At 38.1% G+C, this 26891-nt stretch overlaps 1 protein-coding gene across 2 annotated transcripts in view; it reads right to left on the reverse strand.

The window, feature by feature from the left end:
* Positions 1-26891, reverse strand: part of CDH13 (cadherin 13) — a 428229-nt gene that overhangs the window by 205419 nt on the left and 195919 nt on the right. For both annotated transcript variants that reach the window (XM_014257138.2, XM_005528228.3), the window contains exon 5: positions 15086-15238. In XM_014257138.2, the coding sequence (XP_014112613.1) occupies positions 15086-15238 (153 nt within the window). The remainder of the gene's footprint in view (positions 1-15085; positions 15239-26891) is intronic.

The following is a 26891-nucleotide window of genomic DNA, read 5'->3' on the forward strand; positions in this document are numbered from 1 at the left end:
TCATTTCAGCACTTTCTGGTATGTTCCATGCTCCTGATGCAAGATATTTGCAGCTTTAATTTTACTGCCACTGACAGAAATTCCTTTTATTAGGAATTTTTTATTCCTAATTTATTCTTCTTATTATGATCTAGTAAAATATCTTTCTTTAAATGAAGAAACCCAGACCTGATGGTTGTGATACATTAAACAAAAAGGTTTGAATAGAAATCTGCTGCCCACCCACTCTGTCCAGTTTTAGTCCTCAGGAAGAAGCTCACCGTGCTTTTTGAACAATGAGAGTGTTTTCCCCTCAGTCTTTACTCACTTCTTTGGGTCAGTTTTTAATGTTAAGCAACAAAAGTACTTTCCATCTTCAGGAAAATTGGCAAATATATTTTCATATATATATTCATAAAAAACATGGGTTGGGTTGGGTTTTTTTTGTATAATAGGAGCCAACAAAGGATGCAGAGAAAGAAGAAAGCAAAGAGAGCCCAGGGAAAATCCCACAGACAGGAGATTCATCAGAGATTCTCACAGAACCAGAGATTGGACACAATTTGAAAAAGGTGAATTCACAAAATATGAGGAAATTTTGGTTTCCTTACCCAAATTATGATGGACAATGCCAAAAACACCATCATTATCTTAAGCTGAACTAGAATTTACTTCATGTTTTACCAGCTCTCTCCACCCTTTCCTTAGCTAGGTGGGTAGAAACATCACATGTGACATCTATATTGTGGTATAATGAATCAACTTTGTCAAGCCTTTTAAAACAAACCCATTTCTTCAGAACAATAACTTTCAGTGACGTCAAAATAATTACAGCCCGTTTCCAAAGTGCCAATACAAGGCATAGTAATTAAAAGCACCATTTAAGCAACAATAATAAGGATATGAAACATGTACCCATAGTTTATAATAACACAATGTGCTCTATACCATTAACTTTTAATTAACTCCAATTTTGCCACAATTAAACTCAATTAGAGGAGAATGTCTGACATTGCAATTAGCTGTATATAAACACCCCAGTTGGTGTCACATTGAATTAATGTCTCCTGGTGGTGGCCTCTCTTTCCAAGGATAATGGATTTACCACCATCAGACTGTTAATTGGACCTGGCACCTCATGTGTTGTGTGTATCTCAGACATAACACCAGATCTTTGCTTCCTCAACAACTGTGCTTGTCACAGCTACACAGATTCCAAATGCAACCAGCCAAATTCTTTACTGCACTGTACATTCCGTAATCATTCTCATATAGAGAAGCTCTTAAAAAAATTCTTCATCCTGTTTGTTTGGGTTTTTTTAAATCCCAAATGTTACATTCAGTTTTCTCTTCAATTGCTTGTCAACAACGAAAATTATTAGTTAAAAAATGCCATTACACACGTAGAAAAAGAAATAACATCTATTAGCCAGTGCTGTGTTTAATGGAATAAACTGTTGCTTTTTAGCAGAGTTCAGTTTGAATCATCTATTTTTTCTGTCCTTTTACATGTTAGAAGTTCAACCATTGCTCATGAACAATCCTGAAATTATTAAGGCTTGGCCTAATCCATCACAGTCTCAATGGGAAGCAGTTAGACAAAACTAGTCTCAGTTTAATTTTGGATATTGATGTAATTATGCAGCTCCAAAGGCAGATATTAACACCACCCAACAGTTCATTGCCACCTCACCACTGCTGAGCCACGTGTGTGACACCAGTGCTCATTACTCATAGAGCAAATCAACATTTACTACTACAAAGTGCAACTGTGCCTTGCCATAAACAGCAAATCTGTAAAACTGAGGAAAGAAAGAAACCTGACCCCAACACCTCTAGGAAAATGGTTATTTAAATCCTCTGGATTCCCTAACTGCTAGGAAAAAGTTACAAATCTGACTCAGTGACAGGTAAAATTCAAACACTGGCTTCATAAGGAAAAATGAGCATTTGGTTCCCTGCATATTTAACCCTAAAAAATCTGTAGAAAAATTAATTACACAAAGACCTATAAAAATACAGAAATACCATGTTGTTTAAAGAGTTAAATCTTGTTCCAAGAGATCCTAAGTATTTAACACTGAAACCAATGGGCAGTGGAGTGACATAAATGCTGAGCTGGTTGTTTGTGGGTATTTTTGATAATTATACATTTCATTTCCTAATTCTATCGAACCTCTGCTTCCTTTCCTTCTGTCCTAACACCTCCATTTCATCCCTGTTCAGAATAAAGAAAGGAGCTGTGCAGAAGATGTTAAATTCTCTATGCTACTCACACATGGCAAGTTTTGAGCTCTGAAAAGGAAAACATTCTCATTAATAAGCAGCTTTAATAAGTCTACTTTAAAATGATGCTTATAAACTTCATACACATGTCCTGGTGTTCTCTGAACAGATAAAAGAGAATTGACCCAGTGGAAATGACTTTCCATAATTACATGCTTCTCCAAAGTTTGGGGATTTAGAGCAGAATGCATAATTGGTTCAAATCACACCTTTTACAGTGGCCATAAAATACTGTAATTTATGGTGTTGAATAGCAAAAATTAAGCCCAAGTAGCTCCTAGCAGCACACTTGCTTCTCACTTAACCAAGATGATAATATCAGCAGGAGCAAAGGATCCTTCAGCAGAGCTGCAGTTTGAGTCAGTGCTGATGCTGTGTGAGGAGCAGCAGCTATTAAATCACTAAAACTACTTCTCTGGGGATCAGAATGTGCTCTGCATGGCCAAGGGGTGAGGTGAGCAAAATACGGCATTTTGCAAGGCCTGCTGAGGTCTGAATTGTGCTCTGTGGCCATTTCCAATAACACAGGACAGTCTCACAGCCCGACTGAGAAAGTTGGATGATGGAGATAGAATGAATTATGAAAATATATTCAGAAAGATGGGAAGGAGGGAAGAGAGGGAAGAAGAGAGGGAAGAGGGGAGGAAGGGGAGGGAAGGAGGGAAGGAGGGAAGGAAGGAATTTCCCTGTCATCAGGGAAGATTCTGGTTCAGACTGAAATGCAAAGGTTCATGCCTGAAGTATATCCTGACTCTCAATAACCTGTAAATAGTAACTACAATTAATATACAGTGCCCATATTGTCACTTTTAGCTGCATCTATTGGAAAAAAGAAATCATTATATGCTACTGATGTTATTTGTCGGTAATTATGTTCCCTGAATCACATCTTCAGTATTTTCAAAAATCAATGGAATTTCTTCTTTAAGCTGAAAATACTGAAAAAAATATATATTACATCTTTTTTTGTTTAGCAATTGCTAATAATCTGAGAGATTAATTTACAAAAAGAAAAAAAAGTTATTGAAAACTGTTTTTATTCATAATACAAACCTAGTCAAAAACCTGTAATCTGACTGCTACACTTTGAGCAAACGACTTGAAGCCTAAGAAATACAATTTTGCCTTTAATTGTAATTGTAATTCAGAATTCAACTAATCAATTCATTAATCCCACTGACAAGAATTTAGGAGACAAGTTGCCTTCCGTATCTCAGCCTGGGTAGATGAGCCAGGAATCGACATGGGAAATTATTTATACGCTTACATCTACAAGTTCAAAGCACATGGCAGAGGTAGTGAGCACAGCATTGATCAAAGCTCCCAGGGAAGAAATGAAATTAAATGCACATCCTCAAACACCACGTTCCTTTAAAGCCTATCTCTAATAAATACACTGCACATATCAATTGCAAATGGGCTGAACAGGAGCTGGAGATCGGTGTTGTTGGATCACTCAGTACCTGGAAATTAATAGTGCCTGTTAATTTTTCAATTTGGAACCTGGAAGAACTCAAGGTGTCCTTCAAACTGAGGCACAGAGGGATGTAAAAGGGCACAAATGAGTTAGAGTCTCCCAGCTCTGCAGTGCCACATCTGTGTCGCACCAAGCTGGGGAAGAAGGGAGTGACACATCTGGAGAACCAGGTCCTCTGAGGCCAAAAACATCCCAGGCTGTGTGGTTTTTGTTGGGTTTGTGGACAGCACATCCACCATTCCTTCAGCTCATCATCCCTGGACACTCAGCAAGGTGTGAGCATCCCAAGATATCAGCTTTAGGCCCAACAAGAACCAAAATCACTGGGTTTTCAACAAGTTTCTGTTGGAAGTTCTGGATTTTTGGCTGATTGCAGCTTTTTCTGAGGGACAAGCTCCAGTTTCAGGGGATGAGGCTGACGCAGCTGAGAATCCCCAAGGAAAATCAGGCGCTCCCTGAGGGACAGAACACCACACTGGTCACAGGGAAACTAGAAGTTCATGAGAACTAGGAAAGAGACTAAAGGCCTTTTGCCACAGAAAATGTCCTCTTTAAAGGAGACAATATAAAATACAGTAAAGTTTTATAACATTTGGGCAATACATGTTATTTTTAGAACAATTTCTTTACCTCCTTTTTGTCCCCTCCTTATGTTTCCTTAGCAGCAAGGAAAAACATGTAAGTTTTTCACAGGTTGTTTTAAACAAGAAAAATTGGTAGTTTAAAACTCCCATGATTTTCCTCTCAGTAATTTCTAAATAATAAATCATAATCTTGTTATTTTCTGTTATTACTCTATTAAATCTTCTGAATCCAACAGAAATGTACCTGTAATGCATTGCTTTATTTGTTCCCATCCACAAATAAAATCTGTACCCTGTATATAAACACAGATCACCTGTGTTTTATGGATACATAATACATTTAAGAATATATATAATAACAGAGCCTTAAATAGATAATAGGTATTTTCAATTCCTTACATTCAGCTATCTGAATTGCCAGTGTGTAAAATAAATATTAAGAATAATGTCAAGAGCAGAGGTTGTAAAGAATTCTGCAAAGATGAACTGTCTCTGTTTGCAAATTTAAACTGCAAATGCAGCTGCAGAGCAGGGCACAGCACATCACACTTATTAATGACAAAGCTAGAAGAAATAATTTATATTTTTCCAGGCTTTCCATGCACAGATCTGTTCCAGATGGAGGTTTTCTGGCTCCACACCACCTTCTCCAATATTTCCCCACTTTCCCACTCAGAAGCCTTCAGTCCCAACTGGATCATTTGATATTCTTTTATGTTCTAATGTTGGACTTGAGAAGAGTTTGAAGCAGAGCATTTCCCAGCCCTGGCAGACAAACAAGTTTGGACAAAATGTTTTTAAGAATCCAAAAATCAGAAGGAAAAAATGTCTCTATGGGGTAACCTCAAAGAGTTGGGATTCCAGAGACTGCCTTGCAACCTTCCAGTCTCACATCTGGACACGAGGGGTTTTGCCAGCAGCTCCTGGGACCTGTTCTATTCTCTACAAAAAAAGTGCAATACCCCTCAAAAAAAAAAAAGATTTATCACATGAGTCTAAACATATGGTGTTTTACATGAACTCGTATCAGCAAATTATCTCTTGAAAATTCGTAAGCTAAAGTCACATCTCCTGTTAATGAGCTACTAGAAGAGGAAAAATAAACCAAGACACTTGTGTATATAAATGTAGCTCAATTTTAGAGAATTTGTCTAATTAAGAAGTAATTAGTTATGACCTGGGCAAACCAGGATAAATACAGCAAGAGTTTTATCATTTACATGCTAGTAAAATCATGCCGAAGTAAAATTTCCATAATATTAGAAGTCTCTTCATGCAGTATTCTCTAAATATTTATAACTTTAGTTCCCTCAACCTCTCTCACTCATTTGCTCTTATGCAGTGAAATAGATTTAAAGAAAGAAAAATGTGAACACAGACGAATCACCTGTTTCCATGAATGTTTCCATCAAAAACAACTAATAAAGGAAAAAAGGGGAATTCTCACTGCTCTGCTTGCAGTGTACAGTGTTGCAAACTTACATTTTTATGAGTTGCATGAGAGTGAGTGGTTTTTCTGAACTTCCACCTGTTGAGTCCTTTCCTATTTTCATTTTAAAGAATTAAATATCTAACTGCCAGAATTCCAGACTTCAAGTACTGCAGATCAAATAAAACAGGTTAAAAGGATACACTCAGGGTTTATGAAATCATACATTTGTGCTTGTGCAGTGACATATATTTTGGGCATATTTGGATGCATTTTGTCAAAGATTAGAAAAAAGCACAGATGTGAAAAAAACAGATGTGCAGCAGAGAGATGTGCAGCTATATTTTCTTAAAATGGACAAGTATATAAGTTAATCTCTTCCTGCTTGCTTGGTAGATGTAGCAGTCAGAACTATATTAAAAAATCCTTTTATTTCTTGCAAACACCTGTGATGCTGCAGGAAAATGGGTTTATTTCTGCTCCTGCAGGATTTGTGAGCTCAGCTGTAGCTGCAGGGCCCAGAGGTGCTGGGGCTGCCTCAAGACACTGAGCTCCAGGTAATTGTGGGGTAGCAGAGAGAGCTGATGTGCTCTGGGGTACAGAAAAGACAACCCACAAAGGGTTCTAATTCAATTTCCACAGATCAAAATATAAAATGTGACTATCAGCCACCCACAGGTGGTCATCTGCCTCACCCCTGGCTGGGATACAGATCACACCCTGCAGTGGACTTAAAATGTAGCAGTCAAAAACTTTGAGGGTCACCTGGCCAGTTGGACTCTAATCTTCTGTGTCTTTTAAATTTCTTTTTCCAGCACACAGTAATTCTTGTATCATTTCAATAATGGAGACCCCATAGTCCATAGTGTCATCTTTCCTCAAAGTATCTTACAGACACCTTAAAAATACATAAAAATGAACAGTGTTTGGGGTTCTGTGAAACTGCTGCATTATAAGGACTCCTAAAACTTGGTGAAAAAAAAGAACAGATACCAAAAGTTTGGATTTTGAAGATAACTGCACATTCAGCTGGACAAAGATGTTTAAATTTTCTCACTTGCAGCCTAATTCCCTCTAATGATGTTACAGTAACCCACTGAGTCCACAAACTGAATGCTTGAAGCATCCCTATTTCCTAATTTTATACAAATTCTTTTCACAAATTTTGCAAAAATATCATATTAATTAAAACTTACCTCTGCATTAAAATTAAAAACCTCTTCAGTGCTTTTGCCCCAAACACATGTAGACACAGACTTAAAATTATGACCCATTATCCTACAATAATTTTACAGAGATCAAGCATTAAACTCACAGTTCTGAAGCCACAGAACTAATTATTATATCAGGCATGTTCACTTTTGAGCAGACCACCATTCCAGGGCTGATAGAACTAGGTACTAAAACTACTTGAATAAACTAAATGCTGGAAATTTCCAGATAATCATACACTTCTTCAATTAATACCTATAAGCTGATGGAGGAGATATACAGACTGAAAGGCATTAACATGGAAACAAAGTTCAATTTTCCACTGAAATTTCCTTAGCATCAGATATTTACAACCTGGGCTATTTGACAAAAATTGCAGAAATGGCAGAGTCCTGTAGCAAGCAATGAGAAGTCAAAGGCTTCCAGAACACAGCTTCTAAAGGGATTTATTTATGGACACAGCTGATCAGAATGGATAAAGCAGCACAGCTTTTGCAAAGACAGTGGAAAGGTTCTACTCAATAACCAAAAAAATTTGTTCTCAGATGATGGTTGTGTGTTCCCCTCACAACATGATTTATAAAGAGCAGAAAACAGGTCAGTGTCTAAACAAGGAAATGCAGAGAGTGTAGGAAGAGTGGAAGTGAATGGCATAACACATCAAGAAAGGGGGAGTAAAATGTTGTGGAATGAAGCTAAAAGTGCAAAGGAAAAAGAGCAAGAAGGTGGAAAATGGAATGAAGATGGCAGGAAAGGGTAAGACTGGTAATATGGTTTTCTTCAGGTCCATAAAGAACAAGAGGTCAGAAAGGAGGCAGCAGCTCCTCTTGCTGCAGAGAGGGAATTATTGACAAAAATATAATTAATTCATTGTGTCAGTTCTTAAAAAATTAAAAAAGAAAAAGAAAAGATAAACATTACAGACCACACCCATCTTGTTTAGAAACAGAAGCTATAGATAATCCCAGACTCACGTTTCCAGGTTCAGGACAAAGCCATAGAAATCAAGGTCTTTACAGCAAGTAGAACATTAAGATTCTGAATTTTGAATAAATATCTAAATAAGACAGAATTCTTTCTGTGTTGTGAGGAACAAGAGATGTGGAGGTGTGAGCAGCCAGACTGCAAAAATGTCTGTATTACATTCTGAAGGTTACTGATGGATAACAAAAAGCTATTATTAAATTAGTAAGTAAGGCCAGACCTTCAAGACTTTGTCTTGAGCCACAGGACAGGTACTATGTGTCAAAATTCCCATTGCAACATTTCTGCACTTTCTAGCAAAGGATCAGGAAACTCAGAAATTGTGAAGTTTTCCAGAAAAGCGAACAAACAAAAATTTACACCTAAAAAGAGATGAGGAAAGATCCTCTTAGCCATTCCTATAGACAATACTAATAGTTTTTATTTAACCCGTGGTTGGTTGTGTGTCAGGCTGGCTCAAGAAAGGTTTATGAGCAGATAAAGATTTCCTACCCAAGTAGTTTGACTCACACCAACAAGAAAAAAAGATATATTCCCATCTTTCCCCTGAACTCCTAAGATTCCTTCCTTTCCTGCAGGAAAACACGAGTTCTGGGAAAAAGGCAGTGTTTTCCTGGATATTGTTGCTGCACCCAGAACAATGAGGCCTCAGCAAGGTACTTTGAGGGTTATTATAATACAAGCAGGGAAAAGAAACAAATAAACCAATCATGCTAAATAGCAAAGAAGAAACATGATGACTTTTAAATGCCTTAAAATGCAATTAATATATAACAACAGAAACAACAAAGAGGCATCATGATGACTTTTAAATGCCTTAAAATGCAATTAATATATAATAACAAAAGTGGTTTCATAGACAATTAACATAATATGACAAAAAATGTTATTAGTCTCCTTGTGTTTTACTGAACACATCATTATTCTTTCCAGGAGTGTTCTATTAGAAAATAATTTTGAAAAAATCCAAAGCAACAAAACAACAGACAAAAAAATCTACAAAAATAAACCACCATGAAAACAAATTTTATGTCATTTGTTATTGTCTCAATAAACTCACATTTTCCCATAGTTCCTATTGCTCTTCATTTCTACTCTCCTACTCCTCATTAAGAAAATACCCATTTTTCCTGGTGTTTGGAGAGTGTGTTATCTTTAGGATGGAAATCCAAGCCCACTGCCCTAACAGTTGTAGGTTACAAAGCTTTGCTGATTTCTCCTTTTTCCAAAATTTCTCTCTATTCCTGCTACAAATGACTCTCCAGTGCTGTTGGACAGCAGGGATGACAGAGCCACATGACCAGAGCTCAGAATAAAGCAAATGCCCTCCAACAAAACCAGCTGTTGGCTTTTGCAGGCTTTCCCCAGAAATAAAATGAAGATGTTACTGCCTTCTGAAAGGAATCACAGTTCCCTGCTGATATCTCATAACATTAGGAGGTATTGATTTACATACTGTATTTATTGAACAGGCTATTGCCAGTAAAAACGAACAAGATACGGTAAATTAGAGAGTTCATATAGAATATTTTGTTCCCCCAAGACAAAATACATAACAATGACATGAATTTTAGCTTCACTTCTTGTCAGATTTTCTCTTTATCCCACAAACCAACTTTGGGAGAGAAATGTTTCCAGTAGCTGGAAATCCCATTTCCATCCCAGCTGGGCAAGCAATTCTTTAAATCATAGTTTCAAGAAATGTGACTCCACTTAAAATTTATATGCTCAAACATTTGATTTATGCCTGCAGTAATGGTGATCACCTTGGCTTTGACCCTGATAAACAATCAATGCCTCATTGAAGGATCCAGGCCTTTCTTTCTCCTGGATTTGTTTCTGCCTCCAGGTGTTTTTGCTTTGAAGGGTCCTCTCTGAATTTACCTGGAGGCCCAACATGTCAGCACATTAATGACTATATATGTAAATTCTGCAGTATAAAGGAAAGAGACATCTATCTCCTGCACTCCCTACATATAACATGCAACACAAACTACAGAGATCTTTTTCTCTGTCTGAATTTTCAGCTGTATTTCAGTTGATCTGACTGCAGCTCAAGTATATAAATAATTCTCTATCTGATTAATAATTATATTTTATACTTCCACAAGAAATCTTTTTTTTTTTTTTTTTCCTAGTAAAATTTTCTTTCATTTCCCTTTGCTAAATAGTCAGGATTCTGTCCTGAAACTTTGAACTCTGCCATTGCTGCATGTTTTTTTGATGTAACAGATGCAATTTGAAATCACCAGTATTTCAACAGGCTTGATCTGTATATTAATGATTATTTAATTAAATCAAGCCCATTTTACTGCAATTTACATCTCTACAAGACCAGACTTTTTTCCATGAAAGACTGAATGCCTTTTTTTTTTTTGGGATACTAGTAAGAGATGGCTGGGGCCTGACATTCCCCATCAGGTGGTTTCAGCTCAAAACAGAGCAGATCAGTTACACTCCAGACAAGTCTGCCAGGGCAGATAACCAGGGTTAAAATACATTTTACACTGTTCTTGAAGTTAGAAGCAAACTGGTGATTTTTGAAGGAGCAGCATGTTTCTGAGTGCTGTCCATAGATCTCCACCCAGCATCATCAGGGATTCAGTACCAGAGGATGATAATTCATTCTAAAAAGGATGTGGCTGCACTAAAATGGACTTACACAGACGACAAATTCCTTCTCCTGCACACGATAAATTACAGCCATTCACTTCCAGGGTTTTGCTATAGTAACTTCCCTTATCTGCAAAAATGCATTAAAGCACTCACAAATCTTTCCCACAAAATGCTCCTCAGCACCTGACCAGGCCAGTTTTCCTCATCATTGTGAAGTATTTCCATTGTTAGTTCCTTATTAAACAGGGAAATTGAGCCCATTAGGGCTGCAGCCTCCCCTCAATGCTTGACTCAGTCCAGTGTACCTGAAGTGAGGCAGTTCACAGCAGAGAGCTGTTGATGGGTCACATCTTTACCCTCCTCTCAGCCTACTTGTTAGCCAACATATAGAAACAATTCTTCATAGAAATACACATTCCCAGTTTGCTTTTCAGTCCTGTTAACATAAGTTTTCTAAATATCTCAGTCTGTCACTACCAGTTGCAAGGCATCCTCTCACAGAAGTGTGATCTGCCATTATAAAAAAAGCTGAGCGCTGATTTCACACCTCTGCTTGTTAAGTATTTTTTTAAAGCAAATAAAGCACTTTTACTTAAAAAATAATTAAAACTAACTCTTCATTAGCAGTTCAAATTGCCTAGGTAAATTTGGTCACAGCTCTAATTCGCACACAGTGTTATCAAGCTGCCTCGTTTCATGCTTGCAGAGGATCACTTTCTGATTATTTCTCCTGCACACACATTTGTTGCCTTTCAGTGATGGCAGCACTCTTTAAAAGCTTGAGTCCCAGTTGGAGCACCCCAGTGGCACTTTGCCACTGATGCTTTAGAGGCTGCAGGGCTGGATTTCACTGCTGCAGGGATTCCATGCAGTGGGAAGTGATGGGAAATGAGCTTCTGCAGCTGGAGGCTTTGTCCTGTACCCAAGGAATGCCCAACCCCAAATCTCATGCATAAACAATAAAAAAATAATGGACTATTCGTGCCAATTCTTCTGGACCCACTTAACTTGGAGTAAAGAACACAACAGAGTTCTTGTAACTCAGAAACTTTTCGTCATCTCGGCGGTGGCAGTCGACCTCTGCAACTTTTCCTGCTTTTTCTTGCATTCTGCCTACAAATATATTATCAAGGTAAATGTGAGGTTTTGAAAATGAGCCCAGGGGTTTTAAATAACAGATTACCCCATAATCACTGGTTTTCAGACTTCTATTTTCACTGGCCCTCTGTCTGACCCTTTGTTTCCCAATTCATTGGGGTTTTATCAACACTGAGCACAAGTAGCCTTCCAGCCTCCCTGGAATCCTTCTGCTCTGTTATCACATCTCTTTACAGAAACACTTGATTTTTTTTTTTTTTTTGCTCAAGGAAAGAACTGAAAAGTCACTAATATTTCTGCTCTGCTGGAATAAGAAAAGACTAAGGGTCTGAAGGGGGCTCTGAATTGCATAAATTATGGGCAGGTTTTGCACGGAGTGCACACCTTACTGATCTGGGCTAGAAAACCCATCTGAAATCTCCCAACCAATCTCCACCTCTTTTTCCACATCTGCACTTTCCAATAGCAAATAAATAAACTATATGCCATTGTCTGAAATTTTGGACTTAGTCTGATTTATTCAAATCTCAGGAGAAAACTAAATATGCTTGAGAGCATATTTGTACAATGCAACACCTTTTGCTCCCACTAAACAGGGGCTCTAGGCTACCTCTTATCTCACCAGCCCAGAAGCAACTCCATAACGTGCCCAGAGCCTGCTTAACTCAACTCTTCAGAGAATCATTTAGCAGTTTTGTCAACAAGCTCCAGCCAGCCCCAAAATAAAACCATTCCATGTAAATCCACGGGGGTACTCTGACCTGCAGAATTCCTATCAGGATGCTCCTTAATGAACTTTCTGAGAAGGAAAAATAGAGTTGCTACACAGTTTTCTACCACTGTATCTCTTTGCTGGGCATAACTTCATCCCTGAATCCTCCTGCTCGTCTTTGCAAGCAGCTTTCACTTAAAACTGAAGCTGACTGACATTCCTTGGTCTTTAAGAACACAAATCACAAAGTTTCATAAGAAATAAGCTCATAAATCAGGTGGATGAATAAGTTAATTTCAGAGGGTGAGGTTGGTGTCATTAACACGAGCTGCCTTACATTCCTCTTGCCAGTTTGAGTTCCTTTGCTAAAAATCAAATTTTAAACTCGTCTGAAAACACAACTTCAACAAAATTGGCTTCCACCAAAAAGATTGGCAGGCCCTGACCCTCAGACAAACATTCTCACTCTATTTTAAAATATTTTCTAACTTTTACTAAAAATAAAATACTTAAAACAAACCATAGAAAGAAGAGATCATATCAAACAAAGAACAGAGTTGTCTGTGTAGAGTATAATATTCTCTAATTTAATAATGTTCTCTTGTTATGAATCCAGAGAGGAACTCCTACGAGTTTTTCAGGATTCCTCCAGGAGAAAGAGGACAGCAAAACCCAGATTTTCAAACTTTCAGTGAAAAAAAAAAATAAAAAATTAACAGATTAAATATTCTTAGCTAATTTAAAACATTCTGGTAAAGTGTGCAAAATTCTATGAAATACCATGATCACCAACACTTTGTTTTGTGTCCTATTAACATTTTTAAATTTACCCCTTGAGCATATATGCACTAAGTGCAGGAAATAAATCAGTGCTCAGGCAGAGCAACCCTGGGTGTAGCTGAAGGATTCAAACAGATTTTACCTTTGCATCCTTCTCCCACCTCTGATTACACAATCAGAATATCACTTGATATTCTGATGGTTTGCAAAGAACTTGTATTTTTTCATAACGATCTCTTCTTCGTTTGCCTTTTGCTTTGAATTTTTCCTTTCAGAACTGCAGTGTTGGGCAGGGGGAAGCTCAAATAAAACCAGAAAACATTTTTTGAGAGAAATTCAAGGATCTTTTGGGTTATTCACCGTTCAGTGTACCAAGGAAATTAGGGAGAAAATCCTGATGTCTTCCTGACGCCATGATACATCTTTATTGGAAAATAATAGGCTGGATTTGAGACACATAATCAAGTTGAAGGTTCTCCTTCAGAACATTCCAGCCCCATTTTTTGCTGCAGGATGGGGAAGAGCTGCTGAGCAGAGTGTTGGATGCCAGCTCAGGAAGCACCACAGCCTCTCAGGCTGTGCATTCACATTGCTCTGGATCACCTGCTATGTGACATTTCTTGTGCATAACTTACATTCCTTCAAAAAGCCTCCTCTGGGGAAATGGGTTTGTCTTAATTTAAGTGTATTTTTTGCCAGATCAGATACGAGGGCCATTTGTGGTTTGCTGCATTGAGTTGGAAAGTCTACTATGATTTTCCAGAAGAAAAAATATTCAAGGTTTATACTCAACGCATTAAGGTGGAAAGCCACTGATAAAATAAGAAACAGCTGGCAAATGAAGACAAGGAACAGCGTTAAAAAGAGAAACTGCAATGTTTTTCTTGCAAGAAGGACGTCAGCAACTCCCATAAATCCTGTGCATGTGCTTAACACACATTTCACTGCAGACCCAGATACGAAGGAGATGTTCAAGTGTTGAAAACCAGCATATGGTAAATTTTAGCAGTGCTGTTTGAGCAGTAGGGCCCATCATCAAACTGGGAAACTCTCCCAGAGGAGGAAGGAAACAGCACTGGAGGTGCAAGTGCTGATTATTACACTGCAGGAGATGAAACTGAGGGGTCAGGGATGGCAGCCAGAACTGTCCCCCACAGGGGCCAGGACACCATGTGCTCCCTCTGCCAGAGGCTGGGAGATAATCCCTGTGTGGGACACAAAAGGCAACATTCACCGAGCACTGGGCACTTGGAATTCTGCTGCTCCTCTGGATCAGAGTGGCCAGGGACAAGTTGTGTGAGCACACATGCCCAGAGCTGGATAGAAAACATTATTGACAGGTCCTCTATTTATTTGATGCATTTTGGAACATGGTGGGGCAGTTGTTTTACAGGTTCCAGAGATCATGTGTTGTGTATTCAATGGAGAGAAACATTTTTAGTGACAAGAAGAATCTTTAGTAAGACTTTTGTAGGTGATGTACATTTCATATGTAACATTTTCATATCACCATTATCTTCTTTATCTCTATTAAAGACACCCATTACTAAAAATGGAGTTCAATAGTACTTTTCATTGACCATTTGACAATAAAAATGTATAATCCTGTAATACCATAGTGACAACTTCCCCAGAAAATCTTCCTTTGTCCAAACAAAATTTTGCATTCAGAAATCAAATTCATACACAGTGTTCAGACAGCATTTCCACTGAAGATAAAAGACAGAAATTCCATGCAGAAAGAAGACAAGTTTCAACTGCGTGAAGAACAAACACATTTACCATTTCCAACGATTCTTGAAATTTCACAGGACAGTGGCAGCAATTGAATCTTCAATTTAAGTGCAGATCTTTCAGGAGCAAATACACGTTCAGAAAATGCATGCTATCAACACAGAGGCAGAGATGTTATCACTCTGAGTACTCACCTCGTAATTGGCAATTGCTTCTCGATCAAGGCTTCGGGTCACGGAGACGTCCCCGTTCATTTCATTGATTCTAAAAATTCCTTTTGGGTCTTGATCTACTCCCTTTCCAGAGAGCCGGAATTTTACTCCATCTGTCCCTTCACTTCTGATGACCTGCATGGCAGGAAACAAGTGATGGGCCATGTTGTAAAATCTTTTAAACTCATCCTAAAACCACATAAGTCATTTCAGTCTTTTAACTAATGCTGAGCTATGTTCCCTGCCAATAAAATGTAACTATAAAATATGATTTCAATCATTCACAAGACACACTGCAATTTTTGTGTTAAATCCTGGAAAAGCTACTCATGTTCTTGGCTGGTTCCTATCTTATCTTTAGTGTCTTCAATTTCACTACTTAAAGTTACTGTTATTCCATCACAGAATTCACTCTATGTCTAGAATTTGACATTTCATTTAATGCTCTTTCTTCTTTTCAGTTGAATTGATAGAACAGCAACAAACTTACAAGAAGAAAAGAATATTCTATTGATTGCCATGAAGCACTCTCATTTCACAACAACCCTTACCATACCAGAGAGCCATCACACAATATTTTATTAGTCATTGTGAAGTCATTACACACTACTTTCAGGTTGGGTTTTTTCCCCTCAATTCTCTTGAACTCTTCCTTTCCCAGGATTTTTAATCCAGGGGAAAATATTTGCTTGAAAATATCAGAATAGCCTGCTCAGAATACTCCTGAGTCCCACAGCTGGAATTAGTTCACAAATGTCTATTTATGTATATACCCACACCCATGAGTGTACGGTGACTCTTTGTTACTATCACCTTATTTTCCCATGAGAACAAAATCCCCAAAAATCCAATTTCATGGCAGCCTCACATTAGCAACAGTAACATTTACCAACCTGCAGAGCCACACAATATCAGTTATAAACTACACACTTTGCAAATGTGTATTTGTACACCAGAATCTGAGGGATTATAAATTAATCTTGCCCTTTAAGGCTGACAATCCTGCCAAGCCATTTCTTCCCTCTGCTGTTCGGTGTTCTTTTGTTTCTAGCAATTTCATATCGCTGATTTCCGCAGAAACATTAACTCAAAAATTTATATTCTGGTCTGAATTACAGCTCAGGAAGAGGAAGGGAGAAAGTGGCCTTAGAAATTTGGACCTTCTCCAGTTTTCAGATAATAAATGTGCAGGGTATTTAATAATGTCCCTGAGGAAATAAATGTTTGCTGCCCTATTGCTGTGGATTGAGCAATGCTGGTTTGCAGATTACTGGGCAGTGAGATTTTGACTTAACCCTGTAATCATTATTCCTTTATTTTAATTGAGGAAAAAATTGCCATGAGATATGAAATAGGAAATCAGCATTTTCAGAGATAAAGTTTTGCTTTCCAAACCCTTTGGGGAAGGGAGACATTTCAAAGTAAAAACCTGTTTCACTTCTTTTTTTCTCCATCCTTCCAACACTCAGAAACACTAATGGTTGAAGTTTCCTTCCTGTGTATTTTTGAGTAAATCACGCCAAAACACAGAGGCAGACAACACTGCAGGTGACAAAAGGGCAAAGTCACTTCTGGTTTGGTGATGAAACTCGGCCTTAATGTCTCCTACTGGAAAGTAACCTGCTGTTCAGGTCATTTTCTGACCAATTTCTGGTCTTTTTACATCAAGCCTAAAAATACAAGTTTTTCTTAACATAAAGCTGTGCCTGAGATTTTGCAATGTCATGACCATTTCTCACATTTATAGGGGACAGATGAATTTATCCTTTTCTGCCCTGATGCCTGAGATTTATTATGAGGCACCTTCCCATATCAGAGCAGCAGTTTGAAAGGCCCGAAATGAGCCCCAGGCCAGCACAAAAGTCTCACAAAACTCAGAGGTGTTTACACTGCAGCCATTTTCACCAGAGCCACCAAACATTGCCTGTTTATGACAAATTTAAGATGCAGTACAAACACAGTGCCTCAGTTGTAGCAATCCACGATAAGAAAGAAAAACAAATATTGGGCTCTGAAGGGGAAATTTGTAAAAAAATCCAGATATTCATATGGAAGTTTTTCTGCACACTAGATAGAAAAGCAAGAATGCAATAATAGTAATAATAGTAATAATAGTAGTAATAATAATAGTAGTAGTAGTAGTAGTAGTAGTAGTAGTAGTCCCTGCAAACCCAAGTGGTGGGAAAATTTCTTCTCAATGTCAAATCTGGCAGAGATCTTCACCTTGAATTTGATGGTGAGACATCCCAATGCGGTGCCTGAAAGATTTGTGCTCCTTGGGGCTGACACATCCCATGTCTCATCTCAACTCCAGCTGCAAACCCTTCTGCACCCTCATTAACGTATGGGATGAACAGAGTTACCAGAGAGCAGAGGTTTTCTGAGTGGCTGGAGGAACTCACTGAGTTTTTAGAAGACTTCAGGGAGCCGTCACATTCCCACTGCAGCCCTTTGCAGCCCTTTTCCTGTTATCAATTTACCTGTCCATGTCTCCGGGCACTGCCCAGCAGCTCCAGCCCGGGATTGTGACCCCGAGCGGGCACGGAGCTGCCCGGGGCACCACGGCAGTGTTTGCCCAGGAGTTGTGGGCCTCTCACAAAAAGTCATTTTCAGAAGGTTCGTTAAAAAGCTTAATTAGCCACAAGAGGGAGCCGCGAACTCCCCGGAATGTCAGGGAGAACATTACCATCTCCTAATTAAGATGCTTATATAATGGCTGCATAGTTCAAAGAAAGTGCATTTCCCAGTTCACGCGGAGCCCAGTACAATGAAAAGTTTAATAAAAATCGGGCTTAATTTGCCATATGGTTTGGTGCTTCAGCAGGAGCAAGGAAGAAAACAGGAGGACTGTCTGTCATCTCTTGTGGCAAGGCTGAGGCTCGGAGCGCTGGCATAAACACAGCACTGTTCACAGGAAAATTTCCTAGCTCACAATGCATTTGCAGAACAATGTTTTCCCAATATCCTGGTGGAGATAAAACAAGGCCAGACTATTTCTACTGCAATGTTTACTTTGGGATTTAATTTTCACTTTTCTAAAATACATAAATGAGATCCCACAGTCAGTGCTACCTGAAGCCCAGACAGAAGCAGATATTTCCATAATTTTTTCACAGCTTCAGGAACTTCAGTGCAGGTTCTAATACCGAAAATGTCTTCACCATATGGCAGTGGCTATGTGTTGCACATAAAGGCTCTGCATTCTTTGGTTGTTAGTCCAGCACAGGACCCCACCACCCACCCACTGGGAATATGGATAAGACAGGAATACTTTATCCAGCATCCCAATTTCTACCTTTTTCATTCTCCCTTGCTCTGATCTCACAGGTCAGAGGGGATTTTCTGTGGACAGATGGCTCAGAATAGACACCCATCCCACAATAACATGGATGTTGGAGGCTGCTCCCTCACCCAGGACACAAGGACAGCACTGGACGGACACTCAGACATCGCCCACTTCCCCATCTCAAGGGTACTTCAGAGAATAATTGGGAATTGAAGTGATCCATCCCACAGGCACAGCAGCCACGACAGCCCAGCAAAAGGCTCTGTGATCCTGCTCAGCTGAAGGAAAGACACTTCCAAGCAAACAGAGCATCACGGAGCTGACAGGAGCTGCTTCCTGCTGAACCATGGCCAAAACGTATTTCCCCAGCACAATTTTTCAGCTGACATTGTGTATCCCTCACAGCTAAACTCATTTCAGCAATGTGATCCCCCTGTTGTTACGGGTTTATCGCAGAAGTAAATCAGAGTGTTCTCAAGAGAAGAAGAGAAACAGAAGTACAAAAACTCCACGCTGCCCTGAGAGAGAATTCACAGCTCTGCAACACCAGCAAATCTGTCCTAAACAGCTCCATCCCCAGTTACCAGTTTTATTCTTTAAGAAATGTTTGCCTCAAACACTCCCATAATTTCTTAGTTCTTGATGCCAGGTGAATTATAGATGCATCATAATAGTTGCACTCACTTTTTAATTAAAAAACTAATCCCACCCCTAGAAAGGAATATTTGGTTCATGCCCCAGTTCTTTTCATTTCAGAGCATTACAGTGTCTCCCTTGTGGTTTATTTATTTTTTAATTTTATTTTTTTATTTTATTTTTTTATTTTATTTTTTTATTTTATTTTTTTGTAGGGTTGCTTGGTTCTGGTGTTTCCTGCTTCCCCCTAGCCTCTTAGGAAGCAAATTTATTCATTGAATATTTAAAGGTGAACTATTTTTTTCCTCAAATCACTGTGCTCCACAAGAGGTTTAGGCCCATTGTTTAGGTATTGTATAAATAAACAGATACTTCCTGTCCTGCCATACTGAAAATTACTCTTTACAGTCAGAGGCTCCATCTGCTCCATGCTGACTCAAATACTCTTTCAACCAAAACAAATGCAAAATATTCCCATCGTTATTCAAAAGCATTAACCAACAGAAAGTGCTTCATTACTGTAAGCTAAACATACAAAACCCATGGCTAGAAAGGAAATTATATATTTGTTGAGTTAAATAATTTATTATGTAAAAATTAATACCTCTCGCTTCTTTAATGAAATATCAGATAAAGTGGCTGAGTATGGGAGCCAAATTGTGCTCTGTGATGGAGGCAGATATCAGCCAAAGCTGACCTTGGCTTTCCCTCTGATCAGAACTTTCTCCTGATTCACTCCATGGGCAGGTGACAGCCAAGGAAATCCAGGGGTTTCATTCCCATAATGGCAACAGGAATTGTAAAGCTTCTCTGAGTGACTGTGTCCTTTATTGGTGATAACAGGGGATAAACTCAGCACAGAGAATTTTTCAGGCACCACTTTTTCCTGTTCACATAATGGACTATCAACTTCACCCTTTTATCAATCAGAACACATCTGGGCAGGTGTCCTTTCAGAATTTTATCCAGAGAATCCAAAATTTAATGGAGACCAGACTGAATGATATTTGTGAAATTCGAGTAAAGAGCAAAACAAAACTTCAGCAATCAGAGGTGTTTATGGAAAGCAACAACACAGGCAACACCACAGTCCTAAATTTCAAACCATTTCCAGGTCAGTTTTCAATCTCCAGTCCATGGAAGAGATAAGTTTTTCACAGCTGTGTCAATCTCCATGAGCTTTCCTACAAAGCTGAAACCAGCCAAAAAAAAACATCCCCAAAATCCTGATATCTGTGCTTGCAACTGGAGGGGCCCTCAGAAACCCCAGGATAGAGAGGGAAATGTCACCAGCAATGGGAATGTGCAACACAGACCCAACATCTGTGACAGCCAAGGCAAGGGAACACAAAGTTGAGGTGAAGAGTTTGGGTTCTGGGGGGAGCAGAGCTGGGGAAAACTACATTTAGTGCCTCAGACATTCCCTCTATGCCATCAGCTCCTAACTTTTTGCTTGGTGCCGTTGACAGCCCAAATAACAATGAACATCTACAGATGTCCCAGAGAAAAGAGATGTACATAGACAACAGGTTAGATTTAACCCAGCAAAGAAAGCCATAATTCAGTTATTTTAAGCTTTAAGGACCTATTTTCTGTTTCAGAAACTATTTCAGAGTAGTTGGTTACAGAAACCAAGTATTCTTTTGTTACATCAGTACAAACACGATGTTTTACTAAGTAAAGAACTGCAAATCTGAAATTTGACAAGGTTCATAAATTCCATAGGTAAATATTTCAACAAAGTATCTCAGCGTATGAAAATGGCACGATATTTTAAAAACCAGTGAGGCTGTTTCACCACCAGGGCTCCATTTTCCAGGCCTTTTTAGAATAATCAAAACAAATAGGATATTCGATATTCAACCAAAAAAATATCTTCTCAAGATAATGGCTTTTTATCATAATTATGGATAAATGTTTACAAAATTCAGATCAACTTTGTAGTGGCATACACAGGTGTTCAAGTGAAGCAAAATGAATTTATGCATGTGGGAGCCCTGGGCACTGGTGGATCCCTTCAGCCCCAGGTTCATTATCGTAGTTGTACACAGATGCAAGAATTCTCCCTGAAGAACCCTTTCCAGCAGTTGCAGGGATTTAAATTTGAGGATTGAACCAATATAAATAGCTAAGAGTGAGCATTTGCTCAGAGATCGAAGCAAAGTAATTCAATAAACACATCAAGATGTGCATTAGCTTTTGTAGCAGGTAATTCCTCAGCTTCCTTTTACTCCTAATTTATAAAGAGCAAGAAGATTCATTACAAATAATTTTCCCTTTCCCTGTTCCTAGCAGTCTATTTCACAAATATATCTGCAGACTCAGGATTCTGTGCACAACAACACCTCCCTGCTGACAGCAGAGAATCCACAAACACAGGTTTTTGTGACCTCAGAGGGAAAGGACTTGGAAGTGTTCCCTGTCACAGGAGGCCTGGCTGTTCCACTGGCTGGTCTGGCCTTTCAGGAGCTATTTAAGAACCATTTTTTATTTGCTTCTTAAGTGACTTGCAAACCTGTCACTTGAAGGAATTGGTGCACCGCTCTCTGCTGAGTGACAGCCAGACAGGGTAGCTCCAAAGCTGTGGTCTGGTAGGGAAAACTTGACTGTGATTGACAGTATTAAAAGAAGAACTCAAAAGTTCCCCTTAAAAACAAACAAACCAAGGGATTATTTGGATTTATAGAGAAGTTTTGGTGAATGTTTTTCACAGATCTAAAAGGGCAGAAATCAAGAGACAACATTGCCACATTTGATGATTTGGAATTGCAGCAATTCAGGACCTAGGACAGAATACACGACGTGTAATCACCACAGGTGCAGCCAAACATGGAAGAAATGGGAGAAAAGAGAACAGACCAACTTTACAGCACCTCTTCCCAGGTATTTCACAGTGCCATTTATTCTGAATAAAATCAAAGTCCTAATTTTTCACTGGGTGCCTCGTGTGCAGCATCCAGACAAGCACAAGGCACTGATGTGGCCCTGGGCTGGGAGCACCAGGGCAGCATTTGAGCTGGAATAATCTGCTGATTGGGTCTGGAGAGCCGTGCCCTGACTTGTCTGGGGAATACAAAACCTGGCTGCTTCCTCTCCCTGCAGCCACATTTACAAACCCTGGGACTCAGCTACAAATGTTATCTCCAGATCCATGCATGCAGCAAAGAAAGGAATCAAGATCTGGATTAAGTGGGACCCCCCAGCTGGGCAGAGTAGTTGGAATTGCAGAATGAGAAACCGAAGTTTCAGAAGTGACCTGAGGAACTGAATAGGAGTAGTAAAGTGAGAAAACAGAGCTGATGAGAATGATTCACCTAAAATGCTCTTGAAAATTAAGACTCTGTTGAAGCTGAAGAAATTTCTTGGAAGATTTTGACTAATTTTATTTTTGCTTTAGCTAGCGACCTGATGAGTCTTGAATGTGAAAATATTTTGCAATTAAAATGAACTTAGAGGAATAAGCACCCTATCAAAAGTACTTAATTTTTATAATTGAAGATATTAAAAAAAGAAATATCATGATGAAGGGTACTTTTTTCTAAATTTGGTTCGATTACATGAAGTCTGTCTAATACTTCTGGATACTTTAAGAACCTGCTTAGCACCCAATTCCCACTTGTAGCAAACAACCCACAGATCTAATTATAGATTTTCCTCAGTCACTAGTTCCCTAGGAAACAAATCCATGCCTCATGTCGTGCTCATGGAAGGTCACAGGAGGAAGATAAATATTTTTTTGTGTATAGAAACTTATCTAGAGGTCACAGGTCTGCATCTCAGCAGATGCTGGTGCTTCTGCCAAGGGCAGATGGCAGCTGTGACACTTATCTGGAATATCTAATATTTTAAACATTTTGGTATGATGAAGCACTGAATACTTCTATTAGTAACTTCATGGGTTTTTTTAAAAATTGTTAATTAAGATTTTAATTTTGGTTTTCTACACTCATTTCTATTTTTATCAGTGGATCCACCTCACTTTTCATCTAAAAGCATCAGAGGTCAATTCGAAACAGCTGTGAGTAGTCATAATTCCTTAAAAATTGTAGGCAGTAATGCAATTTAAAGTTATGAATGGTAAATGTAATTTGTGTTTTCTTCATATTGGCCCTTAAATTATCAATGTCTGAAATGTCATCACAAACCTGATCAAAAACTTTACCTCCACGCTTGAAAAACCTTGTTAGCAATTCCATGTGTGACTGTGTTTGAAGGTCTAACATGGACTACTGGCAGAAACTTCTGATAATCTTACTCAAAAGAAAGTTTTAACTACATCTTGATGAATTTGACTGTTTCTAATTTGAAATAAAAGCAGTCTATTGTGACTAAATGTTAGCATTAATGTCTTTTTTTTAACCAAAACCCAGGCAATTTAGATAATATTATATTGATCTACTGTATTAGTAAAAATCCTAGTCATACTAACACTGAGAAGAGATTTAAGAAACAACAAATTAAGTATCTACCAGAGTGACTTCTGTTTGGTTTTAGTAAAGCCAAGTACTGAGATCATAAAGTAGAATCATTACTTGATCAGTCAAATTAGAAGAAAATGAAGGCTGGATCTCAGGTCCTGATATTTTTACTGCAGGTTTTTCCATTTATTCTGTGGCAATTTTATTTCAAAATGGCAATTTGAATATGAGTAGACTGTACCCCAAGCCACAAAATGCTAAACATGCAGTAATTTGAGGGGTTTGGAGAAGCCTGAAACACAGAACGTCTGTCCAGGTACTCGACAAAAATACTGGAGGTCTTTGGAGTGAACTCTTAAAACTACTGATACATTTCTGAAAACACAGAAATGGATCAAGGTAAGCACAGAGTGCTGGAAGGTACCAAGAGATCAGGATGGTTCTGCTCCACACCAAGGATTTACTTTATGTACCTTCTGTAAACAGGTCTGCCCCTGTTTGTGGCCTTTATAAGGGCTCTCTCCAATAAAATTGTAGACAATAAGTTATTCCTGTTTACTCACATCAAGATATATATATAGATATATAGAGATATATATATATATATACCTCATACCTAATTCCAGACTTGCAAAAGGATTCAACTCAAATTTGCAACAGCACCAATTACTCAACCTGAATTTATGTAAAAATAGCTGCATGTAGGTTAGTGTGATAATTCATTTTACAATTTCCTTCCTCAAAAAACTGGAAGCTGAGCCATGAAATTTAAATGCAGAGAGCATCTACATTTTGTGACTCAGCAAGCTAAAAGTTGTCACTGTTCCAAGTGAGGGTTCTGTGGTTTAGTCTCATCTCTTATCGACACAGATATTTGTATCAATATTTCTGCATAAACATTTGCATTTGCTTGTGAAGACTGGCATCTATACCTGGAGAAACTGTGGAAAAAGCCAAATTTGGAACAGGAAATACTTTAACTACCCTTTTCTACATAGTGAGAACTCTCACAATGACAGGTCTTCGCAAGCATTACCTTAAGTAAACCAGTTGCCACTGATTTTCTCTGCTGGCAAACAAATGTGAATTTGATTTAATCTAACTACTCATTTAGAATAAAAAACTCCACATAAAGCCAAAAAACTCCTACAGAAATAATCTGAAACATTGAAGGGATTACAAGAGTATTGGAAAGAAAGAACTGCACAACTGCCCTCTTTGAGCTCAAAGAGATTGTTTTAAGAGTATAAGATTTGCTGGTATATCTGAGAATAAATAACAAATAATCCACAGAATGTTGAGTGATCAATTACATTGTACTTAAAGCTTGATGTTATCTCTTTCAAGAAGCCTTATTTCAGAATTCAGCCAAATCAGTGTCTTGATGACCATCAGAAGAAAAAAAAAGCCTTCAAGTCAGGTGACACAAAAATATTCTTCAAAATATTTTCTCAGTTTTCAAAGTTCACTGGTAAATACAGATCTTTTTCTCAACTTTCACTAAGCCACAAATAAGACTACAATGTAATATTGTGAAGCAATGATTCTCACAATCAGCATTGCCCACTTGTGTGAAAGATTCCAACAAAAATAGTAGAGCTAGAAATGTAAGCTCAGTTAAAGCTTCAGTAAATTGGTTCTTCAAAGATTACACATTACAATCTTTGGATGTTTTCACCAATAACTATTTAATATGGGTTTAAAATTTAAATGCTCTTTTAAAATATTCCCAAAGTCTAAGATGACCTTTATGGGAAGCTCTAGACTGAAATTATTAGCATAACAATCTGTACTGCATTCTTTTTAGGCAGCTTTCTAAGCTGCCTGAAATGTGGTAATGTTGTCATACACATCATCAGCTAAATAAATATATAAATAAATAAATAGGTGAATAAATAAAATTTTAAAATGCAGCTTCAAATATATTCATCATTGTCACTTATCTCTTTTTTTTATCCCATATGCAGCTGTGTTTTCCAATGTTCTGTGAAACCCAGTCCATCAATGTCTAACTTAACGCCTTTTCATAACAAATATGCCTTAAAAAGCAATATTTCATGACATCTAAGACTGCAGGGAAAAAAATATTCCATATTGCAATCCCTGAATGTAACAAGAGTATTGTTAGCTTTCCATCACCTAGTATTAACAATTAAAATATTAACATTCAAGAACCCATATAGTACACAAAGAACATAAATTCTGTTCTTGAATTAACTGAATAAAATTTACTTTTTAAAGGAAGGACCCAGAGGGAAAATACACACAAGGTTCCATAATAAAAGGTTTGATTTTGCCCAATGGCAGCCTGAGGCCAAGAAAAAATTGTAGGCAATAGAAATAACGCATTTATTTTTTTATTTTAACACGGCATCCCATAAACATGCAAGTTGGCATCAGCCTCTGAATTTATCATTTATCATTACTTAAATCTTAATTACAGTTATCATACAAGGAAAACCAAAAATTTTCTGAGCTTTTTAATCCACTTGTGGCTAAATACAAAATATTTTTCCACTACTTCTATCAGCTTTATCTTTTCTAACTCTGACAAAATTAGATGCTTTCCAGTCACATAAAATTGCTTTGCCATAACACTGTTCAAAGTCAAAAAATACTATTTAAAGCTAATAGTAAGATTTTGTGAAAGTTTGAGCTGTTAAATTACTAAAGTGTTACATACATAGGATTGGTGGATAATGGCTATGGCGTTCTTTATCTTGCAGAATGTAAATGTAGCTAATAGTGTGGAAAAAAAAAATCATTTTAATACTTTAGCTGAGATTGAAGAAAATAAAGGATAGAGAAAGACATTCAAGAAGTAAAATTCACACTGAATAAACCAGAGCAAAAAGAAAAAATGGGATATTTTTATGAAGTATTCTAAATGTTAGAAAGAAATTCCCTCTTTTGTAACAATGAGATTTTTATTTAAATGATCTGAGGAGTCAAGGAGGTTCTGTTCCATCTACCAGAACAAGCTTATGCAATTTTAACCTGACTTAAAGAGTTTAATGCTGTTTAATGGGAATGAATCTGACATAATCTAGTCCTGCTATTCTAAGGGACATATTGGATTCCAAGAGAAAAATCCCCATTGATCTGAGCAGGGAGGTGGATTCACCCCAGGAGTGATCCTGATCCAGAGCATCCTTGGAATGGCATCTCCTTGGTGTGTCCCTTAATCCAGTGTCCTCAGGGCTTTACCCCATGGTGCTTAACAAACATGTCATCTATCCCATAATAGAATTAAAACAGGAGTCAAGCAGAAACACAGGTCTCCAGTGCCATTTTAAACTGGTAAAATATAAATATCCAGCCAGTCTGTGCTCCACTTTAGTGTGCAGAGAGAGGATCCAGCTGGATTGTGCACCAATATTGGAGCCACAGCTATTCTGGGCCTTGGCTTTAGCTCTGGAGCAGCACCCAGCCAATCCTGGGGCCTTGG

This window comes from Pseudopodoces humilis, chromosome 14 (assembly GCF_049639895.1).
Source record: "Pseudopodoces humilis isolate 2021_Gansu_Grassland_sample_001 chromosome 14, ASM4963989v1, whole genome shotgun sequence".
In the NCBI taxonomy this organism is placed as follows: Eukaryota; Metazoa; Chordata; class Aves; order Passeriformes; family Paridae; genus Pseudopodoces; species Pseudopodoces humilis.